The sequence below is a fragment of the Bactrocera dorsalis genome, chromosome 4 (assembly GCF_023373825.1).
Source record: "Bactrocera dorsalis isolate Fly_Bdor chromosome 4, ASM2337382v1, whole genome shotgun sequence".
Lineage (NCBI taxonomy): Eukaryota > Metazoa > Arthropoda > Insecta > Diptera > Tephritidae > Bactrocera > Bactrocera dorsalis.
Window position 1 is genome coordinate 14,060,095 of NC_064306.1, and position 16,762 is coordinate 14,076,856.

The following is a 16,762-nucleotide window of genomic DNA, read 5'->3' on the forward strand; positions in this document are numbered from 1 at the left end:
TTAATGATTTCTCAATTTTTTCTTGAACAAAAACTTTTCTGCTTTGAATTATGTCATTGTTTCTGAAAAAACATAGAAATTTCTCGGTTATAAACTAAATGTGTCATTATTGTAGAGAAATAAAATACAAACCCCCATATTCATAATAAATAAAAATGGTTTATAAAGTTTTTTAAAATGACATGAATAATGGGCGAAATTTATACATTTAGACATTTTATTTTCGGGGGTTTTTAACGTAAAAAAAAAAAATAAAATACAAAAATTCATAGCATCAAAACATATTTTTATATGAAGTTCATTTTCAGTTTTTAAAAATAGTAGAAATAATTAGTAAATAGTGGAAATACATATATGATTGAATCACAAATTGTTATAAAATTCTTGATGAAAGCGTGGAATCAAGTTCTTTTTAATTAATTCGTTGATATCTTGTCTTTTATTATTAGGAATTCCGATTTTGGAATGGTAGGCTTTTTGTAAATCAATCGGTGTGCAATGTTTCTTCTTGGATTTGATTATAGTGGCTTCCCTCAACTTCTCCTCAGCGTATGATGTTTTGAAAAGCACAGAGTTGGGTGACTCTCGTTGAACCTTCAGGATTTTCACTTGAGAGAGTTTAATTTCTCCCATATTCAATGGACCCATGTCATTAGAGAGTAATTTGAGGTCAAAGAAATCTCCATAAGACATTTCTTGCACTAAGAATGGGTGGCCTGTTTTCTTTGCTGATCGAATTGTAGTAATGAATGAGTCAGTGGTGTCAACAAGTTTCATACAATTGGAAATAAATTGCCTCTGCTTCTCAATGTCACCAAGAGCCCAATATGAGGAAAATATCTCTTTTCTCTGCTCTTCGCTAAATATATTTGAAAGGAGTTTTGTTCAGGTACTGGCGTACATAATTCTAGATCTGGAGAATCTTCCTCGAAGCAGTTATCATAAATTAGGCTGTTTACCGCGGTCGGATGTGGTGGGTTATCTTCATCATTGCCGTAGACACTATCACTGGAATCGCTAGCAGAAACTGGGAAGTATGTCACATCAACTATGGAATTGTCACTATCTTCTGAGAACAATGATGAAGAAGATCCGCAATTATTTTTGGATAACGACATTTCTAAGTAAGCTAGAAAAAGTCGAAATTCGTAATTTTATTATCAGCAATAGCGTATCATTTTACGTTATGAGAAGATGTTTTATATTATAGCCGATACTATTTTCGTAAATAATGACATATTTTATATTAACACAAAATCGCCATTTCTACACAGCCCATTTTTTCACGAAAAAAACGTCACAAAACAAAATACCTAGTTACGCAATTAATTTATTTTCAACAACAACGTCACATATTGTGTTGCGCAAATTATGAGGAACTAAAATTTTTCAACAGTATAGTCACAACGCAAAATAATACTATTTACATGAAAATTAGCAACATGAAAAATATAACTACCTTTTCACATAATTCGCTGTAACACAAAATATATCGTTTTTTCGGAAAAACTAATAATCTTTACACGACGACGACTCATGTTAAATTGAAATGTGTCGATGCTGTAGCAAAAATTTGACGCGTCACAACAAGTGGAATAACGGCACTTTTTCGTCTCACGCGCTCAATTTTCTACTAATCACAGAGAATTTTTTATACAATATTAACCATAATATTGAGCACATTTTTTTGTATTTAACTCAAAAAATCAGTTTTTTGAGTTATGACACTGTTGAAGTAAATGAGCGATATGTAGGTATCTTACAAACTAAGCGTTCAAAATCACAATAAAGATAAGCTATATTATAGCCGCCGAAGTTAACAATTTTTCTTGTTTTTAAATACATATTATATATTATCCAGTCAAACTCAATAGGAAGAAGTCCACACAATATAGGATCTAGGTGCGACTCTGTTCCTACCAATAGCATACTATCTATTTTTCATAGCGGTCGCTACTTGACGGTTAAACACAAATTCTGGGCTAGGATTTTGAAAAAAATCAATTTTTTTTTGCATATTTTGAAAGTTTAGACTTTCAAAAATGTGACCTTGGAAGGAATTTCCAAAATTCGACTTATTTTCGGAGATACAGCCGAGTTTGTGACGTGGCGTCCGTGTTCACTAGAATTGTCTCCTAAACTTTAATCGCGTTTTTCTCTAAACTACTTTTTTTGAGGTAGTTGACATGATATTTCAAGTTCTACTGAACCGATTCCTTTAAAATTTGGTATATATCTTCTTTATACAATGCTCTATCGTGTCTGCCTTGGATTTCCAAAAATTTTTATTTGAAGTATTTTTAAAAAATTCGAAAAGGTCGAAAAAATCGGGTAAAATTTTTTTTTTTCAAGTCGACGCCATTTTGTTATTTTTATTTTTTTTTTTTTTTGAAAATGGTCAACCCGATAACGACATCCTTACTAATGAAGAATCTTCTTGTTTTTTGTGTTTTAGATCTCTACAAGGGTTGAAATCACGTCAACCAGGACGCACCGTTTTTTTTTGAAGCCCCAACTCCACCGGCCTGTATCTCGACGATGGTTCGCTCGCTTCCGCTTTGTTCGATTTACACCGATAAAAGCTTTACACAGATGGATTAATGTCTCTTTCGGAAATATGGCAAAAAGTGGTTGACCAAAATGGTACAATTTGTTTATTTATTTATTAGTATAAAACAAGAAACGAAAGGCTAAGTTCGGGTGTCCAATCGCAAGAATCAAAGCCAGGGAAATACTTTAGTGTGTAAAACCAATTATATAAGTAAAGTCAGCCATATATTCGAAAAACTTGATATTAGTTATATAGAGGATAAGCCAAGTTTTCGCTCAAATTTATTTATTTTAGGCACAAAGATACACTATTATGAATAAAACACGCTTTCTTATTTTCATTGGGATAACTCACATATTGGCCGATATATGCGGTACAAAGTTACCCCGAAGTTCGAAAATCTTTATATTAAGTCTATGGGAAAGAAAACTTAAAACATATTTTAATAAAAATAATAAAATATTAATTAAAAACATGTTTTAAGTTCTCTGGTTGCATATAGTTTGTTTAGAAATACGAAAAGACTACCAAATTTAAAATATAAATTAATTCATTGCATACTTTTCGGTTGAACAACTACAGCAGTGTCCAGCAAGTAAGAGAAGCTCAAGTAATTTAACTTTTAGGTAAATATTTTAGCTCATAGCTAATCTCTACCTTACCAAAAAATTTTAATTAAATTTATTAAGTTTGAAATATAAAATGAAACATCGAAAAAGGCATAAACTGTTTTAATGAAAAAAAAATAAATAAATAAAATTATATTTAGGGAACTTTATAATTCACCACGCACAATTAAACGTTTTTAAAATATAATAACACTGCACAAAATGACGGCTGTACAGACTTTCAGTATAATTTTTCCAAAATTTGTCTTCTTTTGAAATGACTACTTGAGTGACTCCTACAGAAATTCATTAACAACGTCGAGTATGATATGATGACTGTAGTGGCGTTGAGCCTGACTAAAATTACCTATCATCATGAGTCTGCTGGCCATGAGCATTGCATCATACTTCACTTGAATATGTATTCGCCGAATATCGAGCTTAACCTCCAGAGGCTTTGGCTTTGCCCCTTTAGATTCTATTGCGTTTGTAATCCCCGTTAAGCAGACCTATGTACTGCACCCATTCCAAGGGCTTAATGCGACATTATTTCGATAATTCCATCTGTTAAACCACTCTTGTCGCGCACTGTGTACGCCAGCGATAAAGAGATGCCCAACTCTTGCGGAAAGCTCAGACGATGAAGCATAATTCGGGCGATATTGCTGAAATTTCACTTTCGATATTCGTACGAAGTTCATCAATCGTCGGTGGCGTCAAATCGCCAAATGACTGGACCATTTCGGGAGATGGTTCACGTTCACCAAACTTGATTTTCACTAAATCGAGTGCGACATTCGCTGTGTGGCTTAAGGCGCCGTCCTATTGGGACCATATATTGTCCAAGTCTATATCAACCATTTTCGTTGGTTGTGGACTGTAGCATAGTGGCCTTATTTCATGCGAAAAAATTCAGGAAATATAATTAAAATCAATAGCGAGCGTTAAAACACAATGATGACCGACAAGACAATGCGCCACGTCATGTTTCACGTCTATACCTGGACACATTGCGTGCTAAGTTTGGCGAATCTTTAAGTTCGAGAAAAGGACCATGTAAAGTATGGAAAACATTTCCATTTGGCGGAGTATCTTTCAGTTCGAACTACTACAGCATATAGCTGCCACACAACTGACGTTGTATGAAAAACTATTTTATCTGTCAAAGTATCATGAAACTCGAAATACATATGTATGTAGACTATTATCCAAGACATTGTTAAAATTTTCGAACATTTTGTTCAGTTAGGATCACTAAGCTTATAGCTGCCATCCAAACCGATCGATATTTTTATACTATATTTTATGCTATAAAAATGCAACTGTGAAGGTTAATATAACTTCAGTGCAGCCAAAGTTAACTTTTTCTCTTGTTTCTTTTTTTTTTATTTTAGTAATGATTTCAGAAAAGAGCAATAACTTAACCGTTAACTCAATACTAGACCCTTAATTGCCAACTAAAATTAAAGCTTCTTTTGCACAGTGTTATCATTTATTGTTTTTATTTACATTGTATTTGATTATAAATATACGTAAATGAGAGTACATATGTATGCATCAATGAATCGCTTTATCGCCAGCGATAAAAAGACGCACTGCTTAGCTCAGTTTGCATCTAACTGCCTCCAGTGGCAGAAGTGTCGTTGCGCGTTATTCCAGTTTAAGATCAAAAAAGTGCGTTTGTTGCTGTTTAGATCGTCTTAATAAGTAGTTATATTGAAAAACACAAACAAAGCATACCAATGAACGCTTTGGCGTTGATAGCTTTCGCGCTCTGGGCGCTTTTCATGCGCTACTTGCCGCACATCGTAGAATTTTTACGCATAAGGAAGTTCGCGTCTACCATACCAGGACCGAGTATTGGCGAACTGATCGAGAATGCGAAGAAAGGACGTGAGTGCAAAATTGTTATTGAATATGTGGTAATTAGTCTTTGAACAGAAGTTCAGGCATAGGGTCCATTATACTTTCCATAAATATCTCGTTAATAAATCCTCGAATTTTTTTTCCCAAAAATATGAGCAAAAAATAGAAGACTTTGTTTATAATTTTAAAATTCTTAATTTATTATATCTCTGTCTATTAATAGTCAATTCACAAGCGCCAATTCCTTTATATTCTTGACGTGTTGATCATCAGTTGATGTGGATGACCATAATGAATGTAATTCGTCGCCAACGCGTCCTCGACCCTCTTTGAATAATTTGTACCAGTTAAAACATTTGCTCGCGACAAACAATTACCACCAAAGAAGGCGTGTTCCAAGATTTTCAACTTTTCAAAACCAAAAATTTGATTCCTCACACAAATTCTAATGGAACTTCTTTGTTGTATAGTTTCATTTAACATCAAAATCGTCAAAGCACTTTATGCACTTCAGAAAGACAAGCGTTTACTAAACACTAATGATTATTGTGATGTGACATATGGCACAAATGTAACTGACAGTCATACCAATAATTTTTCTACAAAGACAGCCCACAGTTAGCAAAAAATTAAGCAGTAATTAATTGAATGATCCAATTGACTAACTGATAGTATCCATTTCATGGTATATTTGGTCGCCAAATGTTCGTCTCAATCAATGGTCGAGAAGAACATTTCAAGTTACTGTTAGCAACACAAAAGCGGCCGTATGTCAAAACGTTCTGAGTTTGCATACCATCAAAAATGTCAATATTTACGATAAAGTTGTTAGTCGGCAGGTTTCGATACCGGGGTTGCGAAATCCCGAAATATAAAAGGTAACCTACGTATGTTTGTATATATGACTCTTAACCTAGTTGTAATCAGACACTGACGTAGTTGCATCGAAAATCTATATAAGTACATACATACATGTATGAATGCAGAGTATAAAAATTATTATTAAGATGACTAGAGCTATTTTAGTACATGAATTGAATCAATAACACCTCTACATATACATATGCATATATATTAATAATACTGGCCTTATTCATAAACATAAAGGAAACTTGCATTCAGATTTTATAAGGTTACAATTCACATATACTTATATGAATATTAGGATGGGCTAAAAGAAGAGTAGAATTTTTTTCATTACAAACCGAGATATTATAGTCAGAAATTACGAAAAAAATTGTGGTAAAAGAAAAAAAAAAGAAATAAAGAAGAAAAAGCAAAAAGAAAAAAATAACGAATTGTGATTTCTGATATCCCATATAAAAAACGAAAAATTGTTTTAAATATTTTTTTAGTTGTTTAATGCATTTGAAGACATTTATTTATAGCAAAAAGTCGATTTGTTCAATATTTTTAATATTCAAGTTCAAAATCCAATTTTAAATCGGAAGATAAATTTTTTTCAAGTTTTTATATCATTCCATAAAATTGAGGCACTCAAAATCATAAAACATTTTATTGAGTAGTCGTAAAAGTCTTTTCGTAATTCTAATCAAACTTTAATTTATTTTCTTTTTATATTTATTATGAACAATAGTGAACAAAAAAGTAACATTTTGTTCAACCACTTATTGCCATATTTCCGCTAGAGACATTTTTCATTAGTCTAAATATTTCACATAGAAATATCCAGAACGGAAGGTGCGAACCAGAGAACGTACATATGTATAATATAATATTATTGCACTATTGTTGTGCTACACGAACTGTTACAGCAGTAAACTTCACAAATTTCAATGGTGGCATGGTGGTTTGGCATACTTCTCTTCTTTCTTTTTTATTTAAAAATTTCAAAATACAGCGAATTTCTTCTATATTTCCACTTATTTTTGAACAGCTGTAACATTTTTTCAACTTCCCCGAATTTATTTACTTTTTTTTTTGGTTAAATGAAGCTTAAAATCTCACTTTTTCAACACCATGTGGTATGACACAATGTAATACAATACGAAAAGACTTTTTCGACTCAACATTTGTCGTAAAACTGAACGAATATTTTTGGTCTTTTGGGCACTATGATTGTTAGTACATGTTCACAGAGTGTAATACTTACTTCATTCTTCTCTTCTCTCTTCTTTATTATCACATATGATTCAGTGTCTGCTTGCGAACTTAAATTAATAATATGTCATAATATTTATATCTTGTTGTGTTAACTTCTTAACACCTTCGCTTTCAGAGGTAAATAAGCTTATCAAAGTTTAATTTTTTGTTTGTTTAAGAGAGCGTGTCGCTTCTTTGCAAACACAAATATTGCCCTAACTGAAAAATATTTTGTATTAATGTATAAGTACACACGTACATACATATGTAATCACAGAAATCTTAAAATTAATTGCCGTAAATCGAAGTGATAAGAACAATGACTTTTCGCCATATTTGTTTACTAAATATAGCATATAGTATGCAATAATTAAAACTTTAGTTAAACCTACATTGTATTTAAGCATGTGCAAAGGTCAGTTACTGGCATACGAGTACACAGCGCAGCCAGTTTGTCAATAAATTAAACCAGTTCCACTATAAAATATTGCAATGTTATGATAACTACTCCTGCTTTGTTGTTATAACGGGTGATTTTTTTGAGGTTAGGATTTTCATGCATTAGTATTTGACAGATCACGTGGGATTTCAGACATGGTGTCAAAGAAAAAGATGCTCAGTATGCTTTGACATTTCATCATGAATAGACTTACTAACGAGCAACGCTTGCAAATCATTGAATTTTATTACCAAAATCAGTGTTCGGTTCGAAATGTGTTTATCGACAAATTTTGTTCAGCGATGAGGCTCATTTCTGGTTGAATGGCTACGTAAATAAGCAAAATTGCCGCATTTGGGGTGAAGAGCAACCAGAAGCCGTTCAAGAACTGCCCATGCATCCCGAAAAATGCACTGTTTGGTGTGATTTGTACGCTGGTGGAATCATTGGACCGTATTTTTTCAAAGATGCTGTTGGACGCAACGTTACGGTGAATGGCGATCGCTATCGTTCGATGCTAACAAACTTTTTGTTGCCAAAAATGGAAGAACTGAACTTGGTTGACATGTGGTTTCAACAAGATGGCGCTACATGCCACACAGCTCGCGATTCTATGGCCATTTTGAGGGAAAACTTCGGACAACAATTCATCTCAAGAAATGGACCCGTAAGTTGGCCACCAAGATCATGCGATTTAACGCCTTTAGACTATTTTTTGTGGGGCTACGTCAAGTCTAAAGTCTACAGAAATAAGCCAGCAACTATTCCAGCTTTGGAAGACAACATTTTCGAAGAAATTCGGGCTATTCCGGCCGAAATGCTCGAAAAAGTTGCCCAAAATTGGACTTTCCGAATGGACCACCTAAGACGCAGCCGCGGTCAACATTTAAATGAAATTATCTTCAAAAAGTAAATGTCATGAACCAATCTAACGTTTCAAATAAAGAACCGATGAGATTTTGCAAATTTTATGGGTTTTTTTTTTTAAAAAAAAGTTATCAAGCTCTTAAAAAATCACCCGTTAGTTACTATGTTAAAGCACAATGGTGCGGGACTTTGATAAATATCTGTCTACTTAAGGTTCTGGACTTAGAAACTGTTGTTCTTTTTAGACACACTTTTTGTTGATTGATGATTTACATTTATGCATATTTTCTTTAGATAATTTTTTTGTATTACAACTCAAAGCATAAAATAATATTATCTGATATATGGCATGTAAAAAAAACTTTTTATGCTCTTATTTGCTATAATAGTACCTGCTGCTTTAATATTCAATCATTAATTAAAGATTTTCAAAATCAATACTTAAAGGTTGCCAAATATTTGACGCATTTATATAAAAATGTTTGATTAGATCACAAACACTGCAGGCTGCAGAGATATTCAAACCTAAAAGTTCTAATCCATTCAATAGAATTACAGAACATGTTTTTCATATCCAATTAAATATGTATGTATGTTCAAGATCATTTACAGCCGCAAGTATTTTAGAGCAGAGTTGCCACCAGACACTATAACTATAAAAATAATAATGGAATTATTACCATATTAAAGACAAATTTATCTTACACATGGCACGTGGCAATTCCAAGAAGAGAGAGACCCAAAACATACTTGGGGTCTTGCAAAAAATGGTTTTCAGATCATGGTGCCAGCGTTATGGCTTGGCCAACTTACGGAAAATTGTTAAGGAAAATATTGCACCCTTTAAACTGAAAAATAAGGCAGAATTCTGAGAGAAAGTACAAAGTTCTGGTATTCTGTTCTACAGAACACTTTCGGAAGCCTAATTAGTTCTATGCCTAGAAGATGTGCATCGATACGAGTATTAGACGATTAAGAATACACTATAATGTGCTACCAATTTTTCTATTAGTTCCCTTACAAAATATTTTTTTTTTATGTAAAAGATTTTGATTCTATTTTTTTGTCCATCGAATTTTTTAAATATATTTTTTACCTTTGTTTTTGTAATATATATATTGTTTCTTGCCAATAATTTAACTGCTTCCAATAGCACTTGATATGAAGTACATAATAAAAATGTAACTTAATTGAATTTAAATGAAATTCATAATTTTTTTGAGAATGGAAAATTAGTACCATGGATGATTCTATTTTATTGTACGTAACTGTATAAAAAAAGTAAGGAATTGAGATAGCTCACATATTGGCCGATATATGCGACAAAAAATCACCCAGAAGTTCAAAGATCTTTATATTAAGTATATGGGGACTTGACTTAACCCATTTTTGACATACAGACATACCATTGACAGAGAAGTATTATTCCTGAATTTCAACTATATACATATCTCACACATTGATCAATATTTTCGATTAAAAATCAACTATAGGTACTGGGGTCTAAAAAAGTGTTGTAATGGACGAAAAGGTTGTGTGTCGATCCTTCATCGGTTTTTTTTTCTAAGATTGGATGCATGCTGAATATTTGGTGATTTTCCAGACCTGAAACCACACTGATAACGCTCAATCAGTTTGTTGTCGGTGGACTTTAGTCTTTCACACAGTATGTTCGATAGAACCTTATATGCGATTTTGAAGAGGCTTATCCCACGCTAATTGGCGCAGATTGTGGGGTCACCCTCTATATGGATTGAGCAGAGCACACTTACTTTCCAATCGCTGATCATTTTTTCGTCCGACCATATTCTACAATGAAGCTGATGCATTCTCCTTATGCGTTCTTCGCCGCCGTATTTGCATAGCTGGGCCGGTCCATGGGCTCTCGTCGTTTTGTTGTTCCTCAGACGGGTAATTGCTATTCGAACTTCTTCATGGTCGGACAATAGAACGTCTACTCCATCGTCATTGATTAGGGAATCAGGTTCTCTCACTTCTGATGTTATGCTTTCACAGACATTTAGCAGGTTGGAGAAGTGTTCCCTCCATAATTTCAGTATGCTCTGGGCATCAGTCACAAGATCACCTCAGCGGGCTCTACAAAAGTATACTCAAATATACTTTGCCCAACCTGACGTTAAAGTTACGGAACACAATTTAGATATCGTGGCATAGGCAGCGCTTGTATGTGCGCCGCAAGCGCTCAAAGAAGGCATCTTTGGTTACATCGTCCTTTTCTTCCGTCGAGGCGTGGGCGCAAATCAGCGGTAAGTTGAAGAACTTCGCTTTGATGCGGATTGTGCCTAGACGTTCATCCACCGAGTTGAACACAAGGACTCATCGGCGGAGTCTCTTTCCCTCCACGAATTCCACATCGAATTTTTGCTGCTTTATATGGTCATTGTAGTAAGCGCCACAAGGTGGCACAAGTCTCAGTCCTTTTCCCGACCATCGCACTTCTTGGACGGCGATAATGCCAGCCTTTACTCTTACAAAGATATTAACCAGCAAGGCAGTGGCACCTTCCCAATTAAGGGACCGGACATTTCAGATGCATGCCCTTAAATCGTAATCCTTATGGCGTTTGGAGTGGTTGTCATCAAAACGGAGAATACCGGAAGTCATGAGCTGCTTGAACCATATGCAAAGAATCGTTTTAGGCCACTACCAAGTGAATGGCGCTCGGAGAACTTTTCTTTCTTGCGTGAACTTCTACACATGGCTCAATCTGCATATGTATGTGTCCAAAAGTTTTCGATAGCCAATCTAGAGAAGCTATCCTGATTTCTTCTTTCCATCCGCTGCACAAGCTACTCTAATGATTTAGGTCATTGACCCCTAGAAGACCCCAATTCTGACTTCCTACTCCTAACTACATGTCAGTCGGTGACATGATTAGTTTACCAATTCCTTATTTTGGTTAAGCATCCCCAAACATGAACTTTTCCTGAATGATTCACTGATCTCCAGAGTAGCTTACCAGCTTTAGTGGACAAAACACGCTAAATTGTGTTGGTCATCCAAACCGAGGACTCGTCTTTGAAGACCAGTTGACTCCAAATATTATCCACATATTGAACTGGTCAGTGCTGAAGTTTTTTATTTGTTTTGCAATTAGTAAAGGTTTGGTTCTGAAATTCCCTCAATCGGCTTCTTATTGTATTTAGAAATACAATTACATATGTCTTTTCGGGCCAATTTTTATTTTGCTGGTTTCAATGATATGCCTGGATGCCAAGTTTTGGATCAATCAAGGATTACTTAATTTTAAAATTATTTCATGCGAAAGGGCGGACGCTTTCTTGTAATACGTTTTTATGAGTAAGGCCATTTTTCCGACTCAAGCGCTGCATTATAAAGGGTGATTAAAACAAGTTGTATGGTTTTAACAAGAAAATACATTAATGTCACACTTTTATTTAAATTATTTCCATGCTTTTTCAAAACTGAGTTCTAATTACAATAAAATCAAACAGATAAACTTTAACGTTCCCGAAATTTTTTACCATTACGACCGTAATGTGAGGAGAGGCTTGAAAAATAGTATTGATTGAATAATTTATGAGACACAAGTATGTACTATATACATATGTATGTATATTCCAAACCAGAATTCAATATTATTATGTATATCACAACAGTTTTTCTTGTTAACTTAGGAACTAATATTATGTTATGGGCGTTAATATTAAAAAATAAATACTTAAATATATTTGTTTAAATTAGTTAATAACATGATATTCTTATTTCAGAAATTCTGACATGGTTGAATACGCTTTACAAGAAACATGGTACTGTTTTTCGCATATGGTTCGGCAAGGATCTCATGGTCTTCTTTTCCGATCCCGAAGACGTCAGGCAAATACTAAGTAATAACAAATTGTTGAGAAAGTCCAAAAATTACGAACTTACTGAGGTATGGCTTGGCAAGGGACTCCTAACTAGTGCCAACGAAGCCTGGCAACGTCGCCGAAAATTACTCACACCCGCCTTTCACTTTCGCATACTGGGCGAATTCAAGGAGCCCATGGAGGATAACTGTCAAATTCTCATCAGTAAATTGCGCGAGAAAGCAAACGGCGAGCAGTTCGATATATATCCATATATAACGTTATTCGCTTTGGATGCTATTTCAGAGACGGCGATGGGCTTAAAGAAGAATGCACAGAAGCAGAGCGAGTCGGAATACGTGAAGGCTGTGCAGACGTATGTGAAGAATTTAAAAACCAAACTCTTGAAATGGCTTATTTTCCCTTCATTCCCATTCCAGCATTTGTCGCGTCTTGCACAAGCGATCGTTCTCATTTTGGCATCGCTTCGATTTGATTTATCGCTTCACCGATGCATACAAAGAGCGCAGCGAAGCACTGCAGGTACTGCATGGCGAAACCAATCGTATGATCAAGTTGCGTCGTCAAATGCTGCAGGACACCAACATACATAATATGGCAGACGCTGAGAAATCCGATGAAGTCGGCGGTAAACGGCGTCTTGCCTTCCTCGATATGCTGCTGATATCGCAGCTAGAAGGTGGCGGTCTAACGGATCTTGAAATACGCGAAGAAGTCGACACTTTCTTGTTTGAGGGTCATGACACCACGAGCTCTGCCATGGCCTTTTGCATTTATCTGCTCTCCCAGCATGAGGACATACAGCAGCGCGCTTACGAAGAGGCCGTAGCAATGCAGGGACGTGAAAAGGAAACCATGCGTTACTTGGAGGCGGTGATAAAAGAAACGCTACGCATATATCCTTCAGTACCATTCTACTCACGCAAAACGCAAGAAGACTTACAAATCGGTAATTTAACAGTGCCAAAGGGTGTTGCTATCAGCGTACTGGCCTACATGGTACATCGTGATGAAAACAATTATCCAGAACCTGAAAAATTCAACCCGGATCGGTTTTTGGTCAACGACAAAGAGTTGCATCCATTCGCTTTCGTAGCATTTAGTGCAGGACCAAGGAATTGCATTGGTAAATGAAATTAAAATATTTGTAATAACTCATTAAATTTCATTTTCTACTCGCGTTTAGGTCAAAAGTTCGCTATGCTGGAGTTAAAGCTTGCATTATCGTCTCTTTTGCGAAGTTACGAGTTGTTGCCAGTGAAGGATTTCGTACCTAATCCGTTGGCAGAGTTGGTGATGAAAAGTGGAAATGGCATACAGATACGTATGCGGCCACGAAAATAAAATACCGTTACCAGTTTTTAATGCATTTATTGATTTTTACCGCCTTGTGTTATCATATAGTAGTTGTTTAAAAATGTGTTCTAAATAAATATTTTTATACTTTTGCAACCAGTTTCTAGAGGGAGTTATAGTTTTATTCACCTAAGGGTTGTACCTATCACTTAAAACTAAACGAGATAGATATAGGGCTATATATATATAAATAATCAGGGTGACGAGAAAAGTTGAAATCCGGTGGACCTTCTGTATTTCCGTCCGTCCATCCGTGCAAGCTGTAACTTGAGTAATTGCGATTGAAAGTGTTCGACGCAGTACACGCCAGGGGAAACAGAGGAAGAGAAAGACCTCCACTCTGTTGGAAGGACCAAGTGGAGAAGGACCTGGCTTTGCTTGGAATGTCCAATGGGCGCCACGTAGCGAAAAGAAGAAACGATTGGCGCGCTGTTATTAACTCGGCGAAAATCGCGTAAGCTGTGTCTATGCCAGTAAAGAAGAAGAAGTATCAAAAATTACGAATAAGAAGCATTGACGCTAGGTATCCTGGGAGCAATCACGACGCTCATGTATGGGGATTGAGCAAGCTGAGGTGCTATATGGAACGACGATATCGTGAAGGTGAAAGGAACACACCGTATCGTTCCGGAAGTCCCGGCAGCCGACAAAGTCATTATAACAGAATGCACTCCAAAACTTATAGAGCGAACGATCGGTGTTTTAAAGAACCGCTTTCGATGTTTGTAGGGAGCTCGAGAGCTACATTACTCGCCTCAAAAAGCGAGTCAAATTATAAATGTTACTTGTGCACTACACAATATATGCATTTTCTACAAAGTAGAAGATTTGAATCCGATAGAATTTGATAATGAAAGCCGTCAAGAGGAAGAAGAAAAGGAACAAAGCAATGACCCTGAATTTACTTCAACAGCAAATCGTATTCGTGACAACATACTTTCTGCTTTTTAAAGTGTATAAAATTTTATTTCAATATTTCATGTTTTTCTTTAAATACAAAATTTATCTACATATGTTAATTTAAGAATAAAATGCATATCACATTTTTATACCCTGAACAGGGTTTATTAAGTTTGTCACGAAGTTTGTAACACCCAGAAGGAAGCGTCGGAGACCCTATAAAGTATATATGTATATAAATGATCAGTATGTCGAGCTGAGTCGATTTAGCCATGTCCGTCTGTCTGTATATATACGAACTAGTCCCTCAGTTTTTAAGACATCGTTTTGAAATTTTGCAAACGTCATTTTCTCTTCAAGAAGCTGCTCATTTGTCGGAACGGCCGATATCGGACCACTATAACATATAGCTGCCATACAAACTGAACGATCGGAATCAAATGCTTGCATGGAAAACTTTCACATTTGACAAGATATATTCACAAAATTTGGTATATATTATTTTGCTGCTCTTGAAGCTGCTTTACTGCAGTGTCTGCCAACACTTCTAGAGAGCGGTTCATTCGCCGTAAATATGACTCTGCTTCCTTCATTTTGCCATCTATAGCTTCATAATGAAGTTTTGTTTCCGCATAAAACTCTTTCTGGAGATCTTGTTGCTCCCTTAATAACGATGCAGCGCTCTCCTTTTCTGATTGTCTCTCTCTGTTATGGCTGCTAGCTCTGCTGGTTGACGGCACATCGTCTGAATGTGTCGAAATGTCCATTTCGGAGCTTCGGGTTGCGTCTTGTTTGCTATCGCCATAATCGTACGTATTCTTTATTCCACTTGTACTCCTTTCCAACCCCGTTAAGCGCACAATTTTCTCCTCAATTGCCCTCCCCCTGTGCTCATCATTTCCTTCTTATTGCTAGTTAGCTTGCGTTTGATATAGCACTTCCAGTCAATCCAAACCTGTACCAAAACGTTAGATTTTACAAATTCGTTTTCAATTCAATTAATACCTTACCTTTCTCCATGCATTTGAGTCTTTTGATGGTGGACCAAGTGCGTTTAAATTTGATGCTACCTCTTTCCAGAAAGCCTGCACATCGTCTTTACGACGCTGGTGGTTGGCTATATCTAGCTTACTCTCCATCATATCTGCCAGTTTTCCATATTGCTCTGGTGTTGTTGTTTTTGACCTGAAAGCATATCAAAAAACATCATTAGAGCGCAAAAACTGGAAATATCGTGTGTTTTACAACTTTTAAATACAAGTTTTACTTACATTTTTAGAAAATTCATAAAAAATCACGGAAATAATAAAATTTTCGCACAAATTTTCGTAAAAACACAAAAAGTTCTCCGCCAACAAAATTGCAACGTAGCAGAACGGAGCTACGATCGAAATGCATGATAGGCAGAATTGTAAATTTCGAAGTTGAACAGAACGTGAACGGAACGCATGACACCAAAGTTGCCAAACGGAGAAAATTTCAATCCAAGTCGAAATGCATGATAGGGGTGTAAATTTGCACTTTCCTACCGGGTCATGTAATGTAAAAAAGATAAATGAATTCATTGCATACTTTTAGGTTGAAGAACTACAGTGGCGTTCAGTAAGTAAGTTAATTAAATAATTTGGCTTTTTGCTAAATATTTTAGTTCTGCCTCACCAATTGAAATGATTATGTTTTAAATATAAAAGGAACGTCGAAAAACACATGAGCTGTTTTAACAAAAAAAAAATTAAGAAATGTAATAATATTTAGGGAACTTTAGAAACCATACAAATAAAAGATTGTAAAATAATTTTCCTTACTTTAAGAAAAAATACGTTATTTCGGTGACTCCACTTATGTTTAGTAACAATCTTCATCGAGCAGTGTTTCCAGTTCCTCATCTTCAAACTTTTTTGGCCGCAAGTGCGTTCTTCACCTTTTATTCGAAAATTATCACTCTTAAATTGTACACACCATTTTTAACACATTCGCTGTCAAATGTTTCTTAAATTGGAATATGTGAAATATGTCCCGTCTCATCCGACTAAAGCCTGGGCATTCCAAAATATCTTGATCCACCGTTTCATTAAACTCCGCGCATGCTCTGCTTTTCTATTTTTGTGAAGGTGGTATCTAAAAGCTGTTGTTATCTCGGCTATAATCGCGTGAGCCGTGTCTACGCCAGTAAAGAAGAAGTATCTAAAAGATAAGTACCCTGTGATGACCCCTACAATAC

General features: G+C 35.4%; 1 protein-coding gene and 1 long non-coding RNA gene across 2 annotated transcripts; one reads left to right on the plus strand and one right to left on the minus strand.

Moving 5' to 3' along the window:
* Positions 1-872: 872 nt before the first annotated feature.
* Positions 873-1,887, minus strand: LOC125778521 (uncharacterized). The gene is made up of 2 exons (XR_007422766.1): positions 1,460-1,887; positions 873-1,129 (listed from the first exon to the last, which is right to left on the minus strand). It is a non-coding gene; the product is annotated as an uncharacterized LOC125778521 (long non-coding RNA).
* Positions 1,888-4,778: 2,891 nt separating this feature from the next.
* Positions 4,779-13,750, plus strand: LOC105222980 (probable cytochrome P450 4s3). The gene is made up of 4 exons (XM_049456767.1): positions 4,779-5,052; positions 12,187-12,640; positions 12,705-13,411; positions 13,472-13,750. Exons 1-4 carry the CDS (start codon positions 4,902-4,904, stop codon positions 13,627-13,629), a joined length of 1,470 nt encoding a protein of 489 aa, XP_049312724.1. The 5' UTR covers positions 4,779-4,901; the 3' UTR covers positions 13,630-13,750.
* Positions 13,751-16,762: the final 3,012 nt, after the last annotated feature.